The sequence below is a fragment of the Rhinoderma darwinii genome, chromosome 9 (genome assembly GCF_050947455.1).
Source record: "Rhinoderma darwinii isolate aRhiDar2 chromosome 9, aRhiDar2.hap1, whole genome shotgun sequence".
NCBI classification, from domain to species: domain Eukaryota; kingdom Metazoa; phylum Chordata; class Amphibia; order Anura; family Rhinodermatidae; genus Rhinoderma; species Rhinoderma darwinii.
In genome coordinates, this window is record NC_134695.1 from 106,895,382 (window position 1) to 106,914,816 (window position 19,435).

At 44.8% G+C, this 19,435-nt stretch overlaps 1 protein-coding gene across 2 annotated transcripts in view; it reads right to left on the reverse strand.

Moving 5' to 3' along the window:
- The window catches only part of PPP2R5B (protein phosphatase 2 regulatory subunit B'beta), a 93,108-nt gene that overhangs the window by 20,414 nt on the left and 53,259 nt on the right, over window positions 1-19,435 (reverse strand). For both annotated transcript variants that reach the window (XM_075838744.1, XM_075838745.1), the window contains 4 exons: window positions 7,331-7,432; window positions 2,738-2,830; window positions 2,198-2,328; window positions 1,141-1,200 (listed from right to left, as the gene is read on the reverse strand). In XM_075838744.1, the coding sequence (XP_075694859.1) occupies window positions 1,141-1,200; window positions 2,198-2,328; window positions 2,738-2,830; window positions 7,331-7,432 (386 nt within the window). The remainder of the gene's footprint in view (window positions 1-1,140; window positions 1,201-2,197; window positions 2,329-2,737; window positions 2,831-7,330; window positions 7,433-19,435) is intronic.

A 19,435-nucleotide genomic window follows, 5' to 3' on the forward strand; every position in this document is an offset into this window, starting at 1 on the left:
TATGTACTATTGAGTGTATAATGTTACCCTGATGTATGTGATGGTTTGACTCTGACAGTTACTTTTAATAAAACGAGTTTAAAAAAAAAAAAGATGTTTAAAACATTAAACATTCCCATTTTAGGCACCACTGGGAACCTCACCTACTGGGAGAATGGGGAGGCGCGATTATGGCACAGTGTCCATACAGCTACAAAAGAGTTGGAAAAAACCTAAGTTGATCAACCTTTTACAAACCCCAGGTGATCGAGAGGAAATAAAAAAACACCCCTGAATGGCAAAGACCCAATTTGCCATAAAGTAGAAAAAAATCCTTCCTGAACCCTACTGGCAATCGGCCAGATCCCTGGATCTACATTCTACATTAATACCAGTAAGCTGTTATTCACACGAACGTGTTAAAAGTTTGTGTAACAGCCGAACCTATATAATTCAATGTGGTCGTTCACACAGCCATTGTTTCAATGCATTGTGTGAAGGGTCCGTGAGAAAATAGGACATGCATCCCTCCATAGACTCTAGTCTATAGGATATGCGTGATATTGTGTCCTGCAGCGCAGACCACGGACGCACCTCAGACGTGAAAAACTGTAGTTTTTCATGTCCGAGATGGGCAACGCCCGTTTGAATCTTGCCTTACCCTGTGTATTCTCTTGCCCCAGGAGGATGCCTAACCCTTTCCTAAATCTATCCACACTCTCAACCATTACCAAATCTTCTGCAAGCAAGTTGCATACCTTTATGGTTTGGTTTGGACAGTAAAGTAATACTTTCAAATATTGTAATGAAATGTGGCCCTCACTATTGACGTCTATGGAAGCAACAGAAAGTGCTGAGCAGGCAGTGTGTGTGCACAACCACTTCTTCACTAAACTATATGGACACTGCGTCATCCATGTAGATGCGCGCAAGAGTCACTAGAGACCCGCTTTCCTGATAGGTGAGAGTCCCAGAGGTGGGATAGGCAAATACGAGATACTTATAGCACATCTTGTGGATATGTTATAACTGCTTAATATGAGAGTATCCCTTTAATGGAAAGTAACATTTGGAGATTAGTGGTCTCTTTACTTAATCTGAAAATCTGTAATGTCACCCACTAAGAGTACTGTAAGGCCAATGCTTTTGTGCACCACTCACCTGCCCAGGATTTCAAGCAGTTCGGCCACACCATTAAACCGCTCTGTCTCATAGATAAATCTGCAACACAAAAGAAAAATAATGAATAAACACTAAATAGAACAACACCCTGTGAAACCCGTGTAATGTCACGAACGGACTGCAGTAAATTTAACATAAAACTCTAACCCTAGGATAATAGTGTTGCAATATACAACTCCAGTCCAGACCAATAAAATGTTTGATGGATCAATGTCTCAAAAACTCTATATGTCAATCCACCAAAAGAACTGACAATGTTAGTGATGATATGCAGTATATGATGACACATGTAATACTGGGATGCAACACATCTGACTGGCCAGGAGCTGAACAATCTTAAACCTGGAAGAGATATTACCAGAGATAAGTAACTTGTTTCTTTTATTATTACTATTCTATTATAACTTTTCAGTATTTTATATTATTATTTAGAGTCAGACTGGGTCAAAGGAGTATAGGAGCATATGGTCCCAGGCACAGTAATGGGCACCACAGGTCCAGCAGAAGACAACCTTATTTGCAGCCAATCACTTGGACATTTCCTATAGGTTGATTCACAAATAATCTATAAGACTTTATTAATAGGTCTTGTGTGTACAACGATAACAGTAAAGTGGACGGACACATGTTCTGTATTGATGGAGGGTGAACATTTTCTCTGGTGAGCTTAAGGTACTGGAGTCCAAAACTGTTATTATCATCAATATGGATATGTAAGAGTAATATATAATTATCCTAAAGTATGTTTCATGTTTTAGGGCCTGTTCACATCAGTGTCGGGTTCCGTTTGGGGTTTCCGTTCATCGATTCCGTCAGAGGAACAGATGAACGGAAAGCCGAATGGAAACTACAGCTTCCGTTTGGATTACCATTGATTTAAATGGTAATGCTACCGTTTCAATTGGTTTCAGTTTGTTTCCGTTCAAACAATTATCATTGGTAATGAATGGTAATGCAAACGGAAGCTGACTTAATAGATGAACGGAAACCCCAAGCGGAACCGACGCTGATGTGAACAGGCCCTTATAGCCTATACCTGAGAAAGATGTTGTTGCACTGTTTTCTGATATAAGCTCTGAGTCCCAGGAACTTTCCATAAACACGATGCAGAATGGTCTTCAAATATTCTCGCTCACGGGGGTCCTCACTGTCAAACAGTTCCAGTAGCTATAAGAGTATGAAGATCAATAAAGAAAGGAAGTAAAAGTCTCCACAACCTTAGATGGATTTCTTGAAAGCATTATTATCATACAAGACAAGTTCTCTACGTCAAGTAATCTCCATAGCACTGGAGTACGAACGTTAGCAGTTATATTTCATTCTTTACAAATTGTAGCTATTAAGAGAGACAAATCGAGGAGAGGGTGGTAGATGGAAGACAGTAATGCACACCGGAGAGTGTAAGTAGGTGATATTATATCTGTCGGCATAAAAATGGTTACCTAGTAACATCAATATTAAATATGTTTGCGCTGATTATGGAAATTACAGTCAGGACCGCTTATGTTGTGAGCTCCGAGAACAATGCAGAAGTCGAGGAACTTGGTTTCTGGTAGTGATATGTATGTACACTCACCATAAGGACAAACTTCTGGTCCACATATCTCTTGGCCAATGAAGGCTGGAAGTCCTGGCTTTCCAGGAATCGGAGAAAGAACTCATATACCAACTAGAGATATAAACAGAGAAGGAGGAAAATAAGAAAGAAGTAGAACATAGGTATCAGTCTGGGGTATTATACGCCTTTTTCTGTTAACTGATTCTCGGCCATAGGTTTTGTCAGGGATCATTAGCCTGTATATTGCTTGCGAAAACATTATTACTTTATATCAGTATATTCCACAAAGAACCTGAATGTAACAAGATGGAGCCTGCATCGGGAACACGCCTATGGAGACGCCGCCCCTGGAATGCAAGAGGAGTGTACAGATGAACTCACAGCTGAATAGAGCCAATAGGGCTTAAGCACGTCCCACATATCTAGGGAGGAGATTTTGTAAATTCTTTGTTCAATAAAGTTAGTTGAACTTCCTGTCTCACTGAGGGAGGATCTCTACCAACATTTGTCTGTCTGGTACATATCTTCCATGCATGCGCTCAGTTTCCAATTTACAGAGTTGGCTATTCGATGCGGAATAACAGTGAGAAGGAAGTTTCCCTGACAGTTTTACTCGACTCAAACATCAGGTTTGTTTTCAAGTTTTATATATTTTATTAATAGTAGTAATACGGAATAGTTCCATTAATGCTGTACCCCTGGCATCCAAGTGGCGTTGGATTATCAAACATTCTGGATTATCAAACATGCAATAAAATGTAAGGAAAATGTCTGTAGTATAGAGACACTCCCATGTGGACCAATGTAAATAATTGTGAATAATTTTTGTTTAAAATAAAATGTTATCACTGAATCAAATGTATATTCTAATTATAATCTAAGTTTCTCACTTCCATTCAGGTAAATCAAATCAAGTGCTAGACTATAGTAATTGTTGGTATAGAAAATTTTGACTAGACAGTATTTTTTTCCATTGAGAGGATAGACTATCAATGTTTGCTTGGTGAGGGACCGAACCCTAGGACCCCCACCAACCATCAGAACGTGAGGGTTTATTTAGGCACAGAGACTCATCCACATGTGTGGCTGTGCCTGGTACTGCAGCTCAACCCCATTAATGTTTCATTCCCCGGAATATCACTTTAAACCTTTTTATGCTTTTCCATTTAGCATATTGAGGTGAAATATATCACGCCAGTTTTCTGGCGTTAAAAAAGTTGCACATTTTGCCGCATGCCATAGTTGTGCTAAAATTTGTGACTCTTTACTATTCTCCCCCCTTTGGAAAGAAAAGAGGTCAGAGTTTGGCTAAAGGGGCGGGGCTCCACCGGAACAATGGATTTATGATTATTTAGACCAGTAACTGGCGTAAATTATGGCGCAATTCTGCACGACTCATAGAATGTGTAGATTTGCATTTCTGTCACATGGACAGCCAAAAATGCAGCAAATATATTAAGAGGTTTGCACCTCTTAATATATTTGGCACATTTACCACCAACATAAAGAAGTTTAAAACTGGCATTTGAAATGCCAATCTTAATATATTCCCCCTATTGACATTATTTTTCATGCAGTTTGTCTGGGTATGTAGGTGCCACAGATAAGTGCATTGGGTGAGCTGATGTTAGATCATGTGGGAGACTGCTGATACTTTGTCAGTGTTTTCTCCCCAAAAAAAGATGACCAGAAGATCAACCATTACATTTTGCTATTGGTGTCCCTGGTGAAAAACTGTCTTCAGTAGAGTTGTGGTCAATGATTGATACTCTAGATGCTCTACTGTCGTCCAAAGGTTCCGTGCCGCAACAGTTATTCTTCAACTTATTTATAAGTGATATAGATCATGTCATTCATTGCACTGTTTTCCATGGAAAATATTTACAGGCTTTCCCAGACACATTATTATTTTGGGCATCGACCTGGAAAATTTGATTCAATATAGGTAAATATAAAACTATGCATCAGGGGGTTAATAAGATACTTGCGCTATACATCCTGGGAGATGTTAATAGTGCTGGAGAATTTCTGCTGGCGACGTACCTGTGGGTATTTGGATGTTAAAGATGAAGTAAAAGCATGTAATGACAATCTGCTGCTTCTGAGGTCCGCAGTATACTTTATGTGTTAGGCTATGTTCACACGCTTAGCAAAAACGTCTGAAAATACGGAGCTGTTTTCAAGGGAAAACAGCTCCTGATTTTCAGCCGTTTTTTAGCAACTCCCGATTTTCACAGCGTTTTTTACGGCCGTTTTTGGAGCTGATTTTCTATAGTCAATGAAAAACGGCACTTCTTTTGCATGGGCGTTTTTTTACGCGGCCGTTTTTCAAAAAGGCCGCGTAAAAAACGCCCCGTCGGAACAGAACGCCATTTTTCTTATTGAAATCAATGGGCAGATGTTTGGAGGCGTTCTGCTTCCAATTTTTCAGCCGTTTGCGGCCCGGAAAACTGCCGAAAATAAGCTGTGTGCACATACCCTTAAAGAATCATAGACTGAAAACGTAATAATGCCACTAAACAAAGCATTAATGCGGCCTGATCTTGAATATGCAGCTCAGTCCTGGGCACGAGTTTATAAAATGGATGCCCTGAAGTGCAAAGAGAGATGCCAAAAAATTGATAAGAGGCCTGAAAAAGTTCAGCTATGATGAAAGATTTGCAGGGTTAAATGTATTTCATCATTAATAATGGAGACATAATTCATTTTTAGAAATGGTCCTAAGGTGTAACTTGATGCTCCCAGACCCCACCTACATTGTGTAAGACCGGTATCTTCTTATGTGGCAGATGGCCCTTTGTGGACTAGATGTGACTGCTATCTCTGCACCCTCTATAGCCATGCCCCTGAAATGGTCCATTCATAAAAAAACTGTGAAAAACTATGAGGTCACACAAAAGACAAGAAGGCGCCATCTCTAACTGGCGAAAAAAAAATTCTATCTCCAGTTGTAAAAAAGGCTTCTTTGTCGTAAGACCTGTGAAAATAATATGAAGCGTTATGTAAATATATAAAATACTTAGTTGATCATTAATCCCTCTTATATCTTATATCCACTATATGAATTTTTCCCTTTCATGCTAAAATAGACAATGTACTGTTAGGGTATGTTCAGACAGCATATTTTCAGCCGTAAACTGAAGAAAAACGACCGGAAAATCGGAAGCGGTTCCGACGGAACGTTTTATGCTGCGTTTTTTTTACGCGTAAAAAAACGGCCGCGAAAAAGATGTGCAGGGCACTTCTTGGGACGTGTTTGGAGCCGTTTTCCATAGACTCTATTGAAAAAAGCTCCAAAAACGGCCGTAAAAAACGCTGCGAAAATCGCGAGTGGCACAAAAAACGTCTGAAAATCAGGAGCTCCGTATTTTGAGAAGTTTTTGACTTGCGTGTGAACATACCCTAAGGGTTTTTCCACCTCATCTGGATTAAATCATTTTAAAGGGGTTGCCCAGGATTCTAAATCGTTTTTTTTTCCTGCCCATGGGTTGTTTCTCGTATTGAAGCTCATCTATGCATGACTCATGGAGAAGAATGGCGCTGTCTCTACTTTACAAGCCCTTTAACTACTATTCTTTTTGGTCTGTTTTTTGTTTTGTTTTTTTCCTCCAAGAACCCCAATCTTTTTTATGCTTTTCTCTATCTTCCACAACATGTTAGCAAAACTATAATATGCTAGTTATTGTAAAATCCAACCTGCAGGATTGTAAGAACCATTAAAGGCAAAAAGAAACAAACTACTTACAGGTTTACTAAAGCTGAGATTGTCATGCAGACAATGCACTATGATATAAAATTGTTTTATCAGATATTTTCTGTAGAATTGCAGGTAAACATATTAAGTTACCATGGAGAACATAAAAGCAGTTAAATGACTAAAAGTGGTTTTACACGGGGCGATTATCGGGCAGACAACCGTTTATAGAAGACTCGTTGCCGATAATTGTCCTGTGTAAACAGGGCAGCGATCAGCAGATGAGCGAGTAAACGCTCGATCATCTGCTGATCGTATCGTTTTTAAAAAGAGAAATATTATTGTTGTCGGCACCACATCCCCCTGTGTAAACCGGGAGACGCGCTGCCGACATGATAACAATGTATGGGGACGAACAATCGGAGTAACGACCGCTCGTCCTCATACATAGCTCTGTGTGGCAGGAGCAAACGAGCGCTGATCAAAGAGCTGTCTCCTTGATCGGCGCTCGCTGCACCGGCCAAAATTGGCCGGTGTAATAGGGCCTTAATTCAGCTCTGTCATATCTGTATGAACCTTATAGATTCCAGCTTGTCTATACTCTCCCTTGAACTATAGAAAAAAAATTGACTCTAGAGGAAGTCCAGAAATGTGCATAGTGAGGAAGTATGTTTTTGGGCAGCGGTAGTATGTATAAAGCAGCATGAAAGATGGCCATTATTATATTCTGCATCAACATCTCAAAATGCCTGTGAAAAAAATATTTAAAATTATGATCATCATATAATTTTCTAGACCAAAAAAATTCATTATGTTTTTAAAAAAATAGAGGAATTAAAACATCAACATTTATCCAAGTATCAATACATTTCAGAAGTCATTGCCATAGCGCCCAGTACAGGCGCATCCGTAGTTACCTGAAGGTGTGGCCAGGAAGGCTCAAAATTAGGCTCATCCTCCTCAGGGTCAAACTCTGGGTTGTCAGTTGGAGGCAGTGTTCGAAATATATTCACTGAGATCTGGGGAAAGAAGCATAATATTTGATGTATTATATGTAAGGATGTAATATTCTAATTTGTATTAAACTTCCATTGTTCTTCAAACTCCCCTTTAGGGGAATTGTGACTTAATAGAGTAGAGTCCACTATTTAGGACCCTCATCTACGGTATTAGCAAGTGCAGACGACTACAATAAGCATCTCTAGCTCTAGCGGATAGCCTATTGATTTCAGTGCAAAATGTGTAGTGCTTCATTTCCACGTGGTGGCGCTGCAGGAAAATTGAACAACTGCAGCTGGGTACCCCCCAAAGATTACAGCAGAATACTAGGGGTCCCAGCAGCAGGACACCCTGTTATCAGCTTACTGTCAGGTCACTATTTTACCAAAAAGAGACTGTCCAAAGTAGGCCGTCCTTTTAATTATTTTATTTAAGCATTACTCGCTATACACATATATGCAGGGCCGCCATCAGGGGGGTATTAGGGGTAGTGGTGTGAGGGGCCCGGCCAAAACTAATTGAAAGGGGGGCCCGGCAACTGCCTCGACATTCTTTTGGTAGGAAAAAACGGGCCCCTGCAATGGGGCCCGTTTTTTTCACCATAAGAATGTCGTGAGCTGCTGCTGCTGCTGCGGGCCCCCTCCCCTCGTCATGGGGGGCCGTCAAACCGTCCGCCCGCGCGCGCACCCGATCGCGCGCACAATGAAACTGCCGCGCGTGCGCACTCGCGAGCGCATCCAGGAACGCCCGCACTGGAGACCGCCCGCGCGCGCACCCGCGATCGACCACGCGCGCACCCGCGATCGACCGCGCGCGCACCCGCAAACGAAGCGCGCGCACCCGCGACCGGCCGCGCGCGCACCCGCGAACGAAGCGCGCGCAGCCGCGGACACACATGGACAAAACTTACCTGGAGCCTGGCTGGAGGTGAAGGACTGGACGTCTGGACCGAAGACCTCCCCTGGAAGACATCGCCGGAAGAGGACTGGAGTGGGAGTAGCTCTTCTGACAGTGAGTAAATTATCTCAAAGTGTTGTTTATGTATGGCCCTGTTCACACAGTATTTTGCAGGCAAAAAAAAATCTGCCTCAAAATTCCTTAAAGAATTTTGAGGCAGATTTTGACCTGCCCACACTATCTTGCTGCGTTTTTTGCCCGCGGCGATTGAGGACAGCAGACAAAAAACGCAGCGAAAAATGCATTTTCTGCCTCCCATTGATTTAGATGGGAGGTCAGAGGCGGAACCGCGGCAAGAAAGGACGTGCTGCTTTTTCTTTTTTCCGCGACTGGCTCCCATTGATTTCAGATTAAATCAATGGGAGGCGGTTTTGGAAGTTCTTTGGTGCTGATTCTGACGCAGTGTCCGAGTCAATATCAAGGCCCAAAAACTCTGTGAACTGGGCCTTATTGTTAGGGCTTATTCAGACGAACGTGTAATACATCCGTGCAACGTGCGTGATTTTCACGCGCCTCGCACGGACCTATGTTACTCTATGGTGCCGTGCGGACTGTCAGTGATTTTCACGCAGCGTGTGTCCGTGTGTCCGCTGCGTAAAACTCACGACATGTCCGATATTTGTGCATTGTTCGCGCATCACGCACCCATTGAAGTCAATGGGTGCGTGAAAATCACGCTCAGCACTTCCGCAGACGTATAAACTATGAATGAAATTAGAAAAGCACCGCGTGCTACAAACATACAAACAGAGTGTCATAATGATGGCGGCTGCGCGAAAATCACGCAGCCGCGCATCATACGCTGCTGACACACGGAGCTGTTATGGACCTTTTGCATGCGCAAAACGCCACGTTTTTTGCGCGTGCAAAAAGCACATGCTCGTGTGAATCCGGCCTTAGGGTAGGAACACTCTAGGCATGAACACTGCGGATTTTATGCAACACATTTTATTGTGGATAATCCGCAGTGTATTTACAGTCGCAGCAGAGTGGATGAGATATGAACAAATCTCATCCACACGCTGCAAAAAAAATGGACCTGCAGTGTGGCTTTGGCTTTTTAAGTCGCATGTCAATGTATTCTGTGGAATCGCTGCTCCTCTGTTGCGGAAATGCTGCGGTTCTGCCGCAAAAATCACACAAGAGAAGAAAAAAAAGGTACTTTTTTAAATTGATAAAGTTTAGACTTGCCCCGGCCGTAGTCCTGGTGACGCGATCCTCTATTCTTAGCGCAGCCCCGCCTCCTGTCATGACGTTTCATCCCATGTGACTGCTGCAGCGGTCACATGGTCTACAGCGTCATCCCAGGAGGCGGGGCTACGTTCAGAAGAGAGAGATGCGGCACCAGGACTACGGCCGGGGCAAGTCTAAACTTTTTTTTCCCTGCAGGATTCCCGCAGCGGACACGCCTCACGAAACCTGCGCCGCTATTTCGTGCGGTTTTGCTGGCAGAATTCCCTGCGGCTCCCGGGATAAGCTGTGTAGTTTTACTCAGCATATCCGCCTAGTGTGTCCCTTATGATGTCGCTCCTGGAGCTGCTGCCGCTCTCTAAATAGGAAGTTGGTCCAGTAGAATTTGGAATTATTTTTTTTTGTGAACCAGCTTAAAAAAATACAAAACTTTTGTGTTAGGGCCTGTTCACATCACTGTTCGCTTCCGCTCCGGGGTTCCGTCTGAGGTTTCTGTCGGGTGAACCCCGCAACGGAAAGTGAAAGTGATAGCACAGCTTCCGTTTCCATCACCATTAGCGCAGTCGACTGCGCTATTAATTCCGTCCGAAAACCAGCCGGAATGGTGACGAACCACCGCTCCGGGGTTCCGTCTGAGGTTTCTGTCGGGTGAACCCCGCAACGGAAAGTGAAAGTGACAGCACAGCTTCCGTTTCAGTCACCATTGATCTCAATGGTGACGGAAACATCGCTAATGGTTTCCGTTCGTCACCATTCCGGCTGGTTTTCGGACGGAATTAATAGCGCAGTCGACTGCGCTAATGGTGATGGAAACGGAAGCTGTGCTATCACTTTCACTTTCCGTTGCGGGGTTCACCCGACAGAAACCTCAGAAGGAACCCCGGAGCGGAAGCGAACGGTGATGTGAACAGGCCCTAACACAAAAGTTTTGTATTTTTTTAAGCTGGTTCACAAAAAAAAATAATTCCAAATTCTACTGGACCAACTGCCTATTTAGGGACCGGCAGCAGCTCCAGGAGCGACATCATAAGGGACACACTAGGCGGATATGCTGAGTAAAACTACACAGCTTATCCCGGGAGCCGCAGGGAATTCCGCCAGAAAAACCGCACCAAATAGTGGCGCAGGTTTCGTGAGGCGTGTCCGCTGCGGGAATCCTGCAGGGAAAAAAAAGTTTAGACTTACCCCGGCCGTAGTTTAAGTGACGCATCTCTCTCTTCTGAACGTAGCCCCGCCTCCTGGGATGACGCTGTAGACCATGTGACCGCTGCAGCAGTCACATGGGATGAAACGTCATGACAGGAGGCGGGGCTACGCTAAGAATAGAGGATCGCGTCACCAGGACTACGGCCGGGGCAAGTCTAAACTTTTTTATAAATTTAAAAAAGTGGCTTTTTTTTTTTTTCTCATTTGTGATTTTTGCGGCAGAACCGCAGCATTTCTGCAACAGAGGAGCGGCGATTCCACAGAATACATTGACATGCGACTTAAAAAGCCAAAAAGCCACACTGCAGGTCCATTATTTTTGCAGCGTGTGGATGAGATTTGTTCATATCTCATCCACTCTGCTGCGACTGTAATACGCTGCGGATTTTCCACAATAAAATGTGTTGCATAAAATCCGCAGTGTTCATGCCTAGTGTGTTCCTACCCTAAGGCCGGATTTACACAAGCGTGTGCTTTTTGCGCGCGCAAAAACGTGGCGTTTTGCGCTTGCAAAAGGTCCATAACAGCTCCGTGTGTCAGCAGCGTATGATGCGCGGCTGCGTGATTTTCGCGCAGCCGCCATCATTATGACACTCTGTTTGTATGTTTGTAGCACGTGGTGCTTTTCTGTTTTCATTCATAGTTTATACGGCTACGGAAGTGCTGGGCGTGATTTTCACCCACCCATTGACTTCAATGGGTGCGTGATGCGCGAACAATGCACAAATATCGGACATGTCGTGAGTTTTACGCAGCGGACACACGGACTCAAGCTGCGTGAAAATCACTGACAGTCTGCACGGCCCCATAGAGTAACATAGGTCCGTGCAAGGCGCGTGAAAATCACACACGTTGCACGGACGTATTACACGATCGTCTGAATAAGCCCTAACAATAAGGCCCAGTTCACAGAGTTTTTGGGCCTTGATATTGACTCGGACACTGCGTCAGAATCAGCACCAAAAAACTTCCAAAACCGCCTCCCATTGATTTAATCTGAAATCAATGGGAGCCAGTCGCGGAAAAAAGAAAAAGCAGCACGTCCTTTCTTGCCGCGGTTCTGCCTCTGACCTCCCATCGAAATCAATGGGAGGCAGAAAATGCATTTTTCGCTGCGTTTTCTGTCTGCTGTCCTCAATCGCCGCAGGCAAAAAACGCGGCAAGATAGTGTGGGCAGGTCAAAATCTGCCTCAAAATTCGGTGCGCGCTTCCAGGCGGTCGCCGGTGCGCATGCGCGGGAGTTTGCGTGGTGCGCGTGATCGGTCGCACGGGCGGCGGTGTTTGACGGCCCCCATGCTACCCAGGGCCGCCATCAGGGGGGTATTAGGGGTACTGATGTGAGAAGCCCGGCCAAACCTAATTGAAAGGGGGGCCCGCAGCTCATGACATTCTTTTGGTGAAAAAAACGGGCCCCATTGCAGGGGCCTGTTTTTTTTCTACCAAAGGCAAGTCGCGGCAGTTTGCCGGGCCCCCCTTTCAATTAGGTTTGGCCGGGCCTCTCACATCAGTACCCCTAATACCCCCCCTGATGGCGGCCCTGGGTACCATGATATAGTACTGGACGGAGTACCGTTAACAGGCGGTGCCACGGTAGGGGGGCCCAGAAAATGTAGCTGTAGGGGGCCCTGAAATTCCTGATGGCGGCCCTGCATATATGCAATAAATCTGCCTCTATTGCATTGAGCAAGCTGGACAAAAACAAAATATTAAAACTCATAAATGTTAAATCAGTTCTAGTTCTGAGACAGTTTAGCTTTATTATGCACGGTACTATAATATAACTGCTCCTTTTAGCGTTCCTGACATGTCTGTTTTAGTAAATACTTGTATTTGCCAATAAAATAACTATGTTGGGTTTTTAGTACGTTGCGTTGTGCCATTCCTCTGTAATTCTTCCTGGAAATGTATTAATAAATTGACAACTGGGTGTTACCATTCCCCCTGTCAACAGGGTTTGTTCCTACACAGCCTAAGGGCACGTTCAGACGTGGCAGAATTGCTGTGAAATTCCGCTGCGGACAGTCCATAGTTGAATTCTGCAGCAGACTTTTTTCCATTACTTTCTATGGCTTTTTAGGTAACTTAGTGCAGACGTTGCAGAAAAAGTCGTTGCGAAAAATAGGCTGCGGTGCAGAATTTTCATTCCGTAGCATGCAAGGCCGCCAGCGGAGAAGCAGCGGATTTTAACTGTGGATTTCAGCCTTTGCAATGCAAAGGTTGAAATCTACGGCAAGTCCGCTTTGATATCCACAACGTCATTCTGCCCTGCCAATCAACGATGGTAGCGGCACTATGACGACATCGCAATGCTTCCGTTGTTGAAGGGCGCTAATTGACGGGGCATGTCATTCTGCCAGGCCAATCAGCGGATTTCAACGACGCAAGCGGCGTGGGAACGGGATCACGGTGAGTATGTAAAGTTTGTTGTTTTCAACGAAAAAGTGTTGCATTATCTACAGGTGGGGGGGAGCTATATGTGGGGCACAATCTACAGGGGAGGCTTTATTTGGGTCACAATCTACAGGGGAGGCTTTATGTGGGACACAATCTACAGAGGGACTATATGTAGGGCGCTATATGTAGAGCGCCATCTACAGGGGGCTATGTGTGGGGCACCATCTACAGGGGAGGCTTTATGTGGGACACAATCTACAGGACGACTATATGTAGGGCATTATATACAGGGTGCGCTATATGTAGAGCGCAAGCTACAGGGGGCTATATGTGGGGCAAAATCTACAGGGGAGGCTTTATGTGGGACACAATCTACAGGGGGACTTTATGTAGGGCACTATATACAGGGGGCGCTATATGTAGAGCGCTATCTACAGGGGGCTATATGTAGAGTGCTATCAACAGGGGGGCTATATGTGTGGCACTTATCTACAGGGGGTCCTATGGGGGCACTATCTATGGGAGCACTCTCTACAGGGGCTCTATGGGGGCACTATCTACAGGGGGCTCTATGGGGGCACTATCTACAGGGAGCAATGTGTGTGTGTGTGTGTGTGTGGGACACAGTGTATGGTGCTATTATAATCAGGGACACAGTGTATGGCATTATTATAATTAGAGGTGCAGTGTATGGGGCTATTATATATAGGTACGTATTTTGCGGCACCATGATAACTTTATCTTTGTTTATAGATGCAGAAATGTTTGAAAAGTGGGAAGCTGAAGACATCTGAGCGGAAAACTGCAGAAATATGTCGTGGCCAGGAGAAGTTATCAAAGAGGTCTGGACCGGATGGAGAAGAAAAGAGAAAAAGAAGAACTAGAATCTGAAATGAAGTCACTGGTGAGTCACTTAATGTAAATGTTTATTCTGCCTCTAATCAGTAATGTAGTCACTGTATGATCTGCAGCGAGATGAGTGGTATGATATTTTTTGGGGGGAAACAGCAACTCCCAGCTTACCATTGTTCGGGCCATGCTGGGAACTGTAGTTTTATCCGTACAAACCTATACGTCAGGGGTTGCATTAAATTGAACTGTATTTGTGCTGGTGCTGTATTTATGTGCTGAGCTTGGTTCTGGTGAGAATATATGTGCTGAGCTTTGTTCTGGTGCTGTATTTATGTACTGAGCTTAGTTCTGGTGCTGTATGTATGTACTGAGCTTTGTTATGGTGCTGTATATATGTACTGAACTTGGGTATGGTGTTGTATTTATGTGCTGAGCTTGGTTCTGGTGTTGTATATATGTACTGAGGTTGGTTCTGAGGCTGTATACATGTATTGAGCTTGGTTCTGGAGCCGTAAATGTCAGAGCTTGGTTCTGGAGCTGTAATTATATAGAATATATTTCTAATAACAAAATTGCAGGGCAGATGGAATGGTTTTCAGGGGTTGTTTTAACCCCTTGAATCGCCACCATGCAGTGATACATAACCTGACAATATTTCCAAACATTCTCCTGTATGTTTTTTTCAGATGCAGCAAAATCTATAAAATCAACTTTTAAAACGGCGCACATTATATGCTAATTACTCATTAAAGGGTCATGGGGCGGTGCTGCTATCCTAAAGAGTCACATAGTCCTGCCTTTAAACCCACCTTTCCATGCTTGATTGACATCCCCCCGGCTGTTATACATCACTACCAGTCTCCTCCAACTTTCTCGGATGCGCCATTCCCTTGTACTACTTGGGCACACACCGTGCAGCGAGGTATACTCTGCCCGGCTGCACCGTGCATGCCAGTACAAGGCAACGGCGCATCCGCAAGAGTTGGAGGAGGCTGCTAGTGATGTAGAAAAGCCAGGGGGATGTCAATCAAAATCTGAGGGGCGCCATTTCAATTTTCGCCTCAGGCAGTAGAAAATCTAGAATCGGCCCTGGGGGAGGGACAGCATTTGCAGGGGCGGGATAGGGCTAGCAGACGTGCATCACAATAGGCACATCTGCTAGCGGTAGAAGTTAGAACACGCCTCTGTGACAATGTACGCACCGCCAGAAATGAACAGGAAATCAGGGCAGTGGTCATGCAGTGAGGTTAGTGTGGTACTCGCCCCCTGCCCCAGCCAACTTTAAACTGATCGGCCAATGCTAGGGAGAGATTCGATTAATTATATAGCCAGTGGGGGTCCACCTAACTCACTGCAGAGGACTCTATGGGGGGATAACAATATCCCTAACAATGTCCCCCCCCCCATAGAGCACTCAGTAGTCAGACTCTCAACCCCCTCTGCTGTATAATAAATACTGAGGGCTCTATGGGGGATGGGGGGATTACTCCCCCTATTCATAGAGTCCTCGGCAGTCACTTATATGGTTAGACTCCCCTTTCAGTATAATCCCCCCTTGCCTTAGAGCTCTCAGTAGTTACTAATACATTGCAAGGGGAGGTTGTCTGACTGACTGCTGGGGACTTTATAGGGGGGGGGGTCTGAGCGACTATCTGCTGAGGTCTCTATGGGAGGGATATCCCCGCCCACGGAGACGTCAGAGTCAGTCACTCAAACCCCCCTATAGAGCCCTCAACAGTCAGTCGACAATCTAACCTCCTCTTGCAATATAATCTCCACATACAGCCCTCAGTAGTTCTTTTACTACAACGGGATGGGTGTCTGACTACTTAAAGGGGTTTTCCCATTAGGGACATTTATGGCATATCCACAGGGTATGTCATAAATGTCAGATAGATGCGGGTTCCACCTCTCGGGCCCACACCTATCTCTAGAACTGGGCCCCCAAACCCAGTTCTACCTCTTTCTGCTCTCGCTGCCTCCTGGCCACTTTCTGACTTCATGGTCGGGAGTTACGAAAACAGCGTAGCACGCTGAGCTACACAGTTTCTGTAAGTTCCATAGAACTGAATGGTAGTTACGGAAACAGGGTTGCTCGCATGCTACGCTGCTTCCGTAACTGCCATTCACTACTATGAGAGTTACGGAAAGTCCATGGTCAGGCAGTGGCCGAGAGGCAGCAATAGCAGAAAGAGATAGAACAGGGTTTAGGGGGCCCGGTTCTAGACATAGGTGCAGTTCCCAGAGGTAGGACACGCATCTATCTGACAGGATCCACAGGATATGTCATAAATTTCCCTCACGGGAAAACCCCTTTAAAATGTGACTAAACTTCTAAAAAACTTCTGACATGTCATAGTGAAATGTCAGAAGTTTTGATCGGTGGGTTCCGAGCACTGAGACCCCCATGGAGCGCTAACAAAGATGACCGCTGTGCCACTTCGTTTCTAATCTGCTTTTCTCGGAAAGCCGAGAAAGCAGTGTACGGACGTACACCACTCCGAGGTATGCCGATTGGAAACAAATCGGCGCAGCATTTAATCGTGCGCTTCTGCCGTTTCACTTTAGCGATCGGTGGGGTCTCAGTGCTCGAGCCTCCCACCGATTAAAAGTTCTGACATATTACTATGACATGTTAAAAGTATAGTTACAGTTTAAAGAGAGGTGTTATAATTTTTTATTATTATTATTGTTATTATTATTATTATTATTATTATTATTATTATTATTATTTTCTCTTTAATAAAACAGTCTATCAGTGTGTTTAGTGCAACTTTCTAAATGCTTTTTCATTAAAAATGATTTTTACTTTTTGAGATACAGCTGCTTTATATCCTGAATACACAGCAGCTGTATCTAGTGCTAAAACCCCTATCGGTCAGATCAGCGGTACTGAAGGGTACGGTGTCAGCGGATTGGGGGGGTTGAATTGCGTGTGAGGGGGAAGGAGGGGGCCCAAGTTGTGTCAACAGCCCAGGGCCTATGGTACACTTAATCTGCCACTGATAGCGCCACACACATCCCCCCCTTGTAAATAGCTCCACACACAGCCCCCCTTGTAGATAGTGCCACACACAATCCCTCTTGTAGATGGTGCCACACACAGCCCCTCTCTTGTAAATAGCGCCACACAACCCCCCATTGTAGATAGCTCCACGCAGCCCCCCGTGTAAATAGTGCCACACAGCCCCCTTGTAAATAGTGCCACACTGCCCCCTTTAAATAGCGCCACACTGCCCCCCTTGTAAATAGTTCCACACAGCCCCCCTTGTAAACAGCGCCACACAGCCACCCTTGTAGATAGTGCCACACATAGCCCCTCTTGTAAATAGTAGCACCCAGCCCCCCATGTAGATAGTGCCACACACAGCCCGCTGCCCCCCCTTGTAGATAGCGCCACACTCCCTAAATAGCGCAACACTCCCCCCTTGTAAATAGTGCCACACTCCCCCCCTTGTACTTAACGCCACACTGTAAACAGAGTGGAGAGCGCTAGCCTACCGCTACCACTCTTCGCTCTGCCTGACGTGACTCATCGGAGGAGCCGGGCGCAGGCAGCGGCGGAGTTCCTTTTTACTATGGTCAGTGACAGCACAGGAGTGGACTAGTCCAGTCATCTGACCTGAATCATCTGATTGCCATGACTAAGAGCACAGGACGTGCTCGAAACTAGTAGGCCAGGGCAGAACCGCCTACTCACATTCTTCTTGGGACTGCGTCTCCCTACAATTTTAATCTACATCACCCCAATAAAGGTGGGAACATCGCTTCCTTTTTAACTCACAACAGGACTCAGCGCTGGATCATTTCTTCTGTTTCTTCCAGTACTTCTTCTACACCGTAGGAAACATCGATGTCACTACATATGTATCTCACCACCAAACAGAATTAGAAAAAACTTATCACTGAGATGAGAGAGAAGAACTAGGCCATGTCTCCAAGTCTAGGTTGTCAACACCACATGATTGCAGGAATATGACACAATATTGATTATGGAAGAAAGTGAACAGGATATAATTCTGACTGGTCTGTACCTGGCAAATCGAGCGGCACTGCGAGGCATGTCCCCGTTTCCTCACCTCAACCAATCATCTGAGCGCAGGCATCAACACGTCACACAGCGCAGGCAGGGGAAGAAGTTAATATAATGCTATTCTAGTGCTTTTAAGTGGGTCCTGGTGCTGTCACTGTTCTGGGAGCACTGTGGCTGGCATTGTTGAGCGGTACTGTGCCTGAGAGAATGTGGCTAGCAATATAGGTACACTGCGGCTGGCATTCATGGGAAAATGTTTGCTGGTATTTGTAGGGGCAGTGTAGAGTCACCCATAATCCCCTTTTATAGCGGATGATAAGACTTTAGAAAAGGTGGCTTCCCTCATTTTCTTCTACTCCCTTCTGTTTCTGAGGATTCCTAAACGTAAATGTTTGTGATAGTATAAGCCAAAAATACATCTGCCCGGCCAATGAACATCTCATGTAAATGGCCAGCTATACTCACAGCATTAAAATACTATAAAATCCTAATGAAAACATCTGAGGACCCACTGCAAAATATTAAGAAATATTGGGAACAAAATCTTTTTTGCTTCTATTTCTGATATTCAATTAGAAACAGCCTTTATGGCCCTTTTCCATATGAATGAATCACCTAGAAAACCTCCGATAGGTCCCTTATAGATGGCATCTCCCTCCCAATAGAATACTCAAGATTTTCCTGAATACATCACCACGCTGCTGGAAATATAATCATCTTTGGTGGTCCTGCTGAGGGTTTTTCAATTTATGCAAACAAGTATTTCAATTAATCTCAGAGATTGCTGGCTCCCAAATGATGCCTAACCCATGTCTAAGGCACTCTTCATTAGGCGGATTTTGCGTGGCGGGTACCGCCACAAAATCTGCTATGGAATTATTCCTGCCGTCGGCAGGAAGATTCCTCCTCCCATTGACTTCAATGGGAGGTTCGGGTGGAATCCGCCCTGAAGATTGAGCAGGACGCTTCTTTTTCCCACTTTTTGTATTCCATTAGTCCCCTTGATATCAATGTATCACTGACCGATTGCTCTTTTAACCAAGGCATATGTATTTTCTATTGAACATTATTATTATAATAACTTTATTATATTATTGTTTTTTTATTTTCCTTTTTCTTTAATGGGGTTTTCTAGTCCCTAAAAATTGATGGCCTGTCCTCAGGTGTAGCAGCAATTCACAGGTATTGCAGCCTTCTTCGCCTATTCCCTTCAATGGGAGAAGAAGCCTGCAATACCTGTGAATCGCCACTAAATGCGCGTCGATGATGTATGGTGAGCAAGAAGAAATTAAGGGGAAGCAGTACTCGTAGAAGAGCTGCACCCCTTCAAAGCAGCTGATTGTCGGGGGACCCGGGAGTCGGAACCGACCGATCAGCTATTGATGGCCTA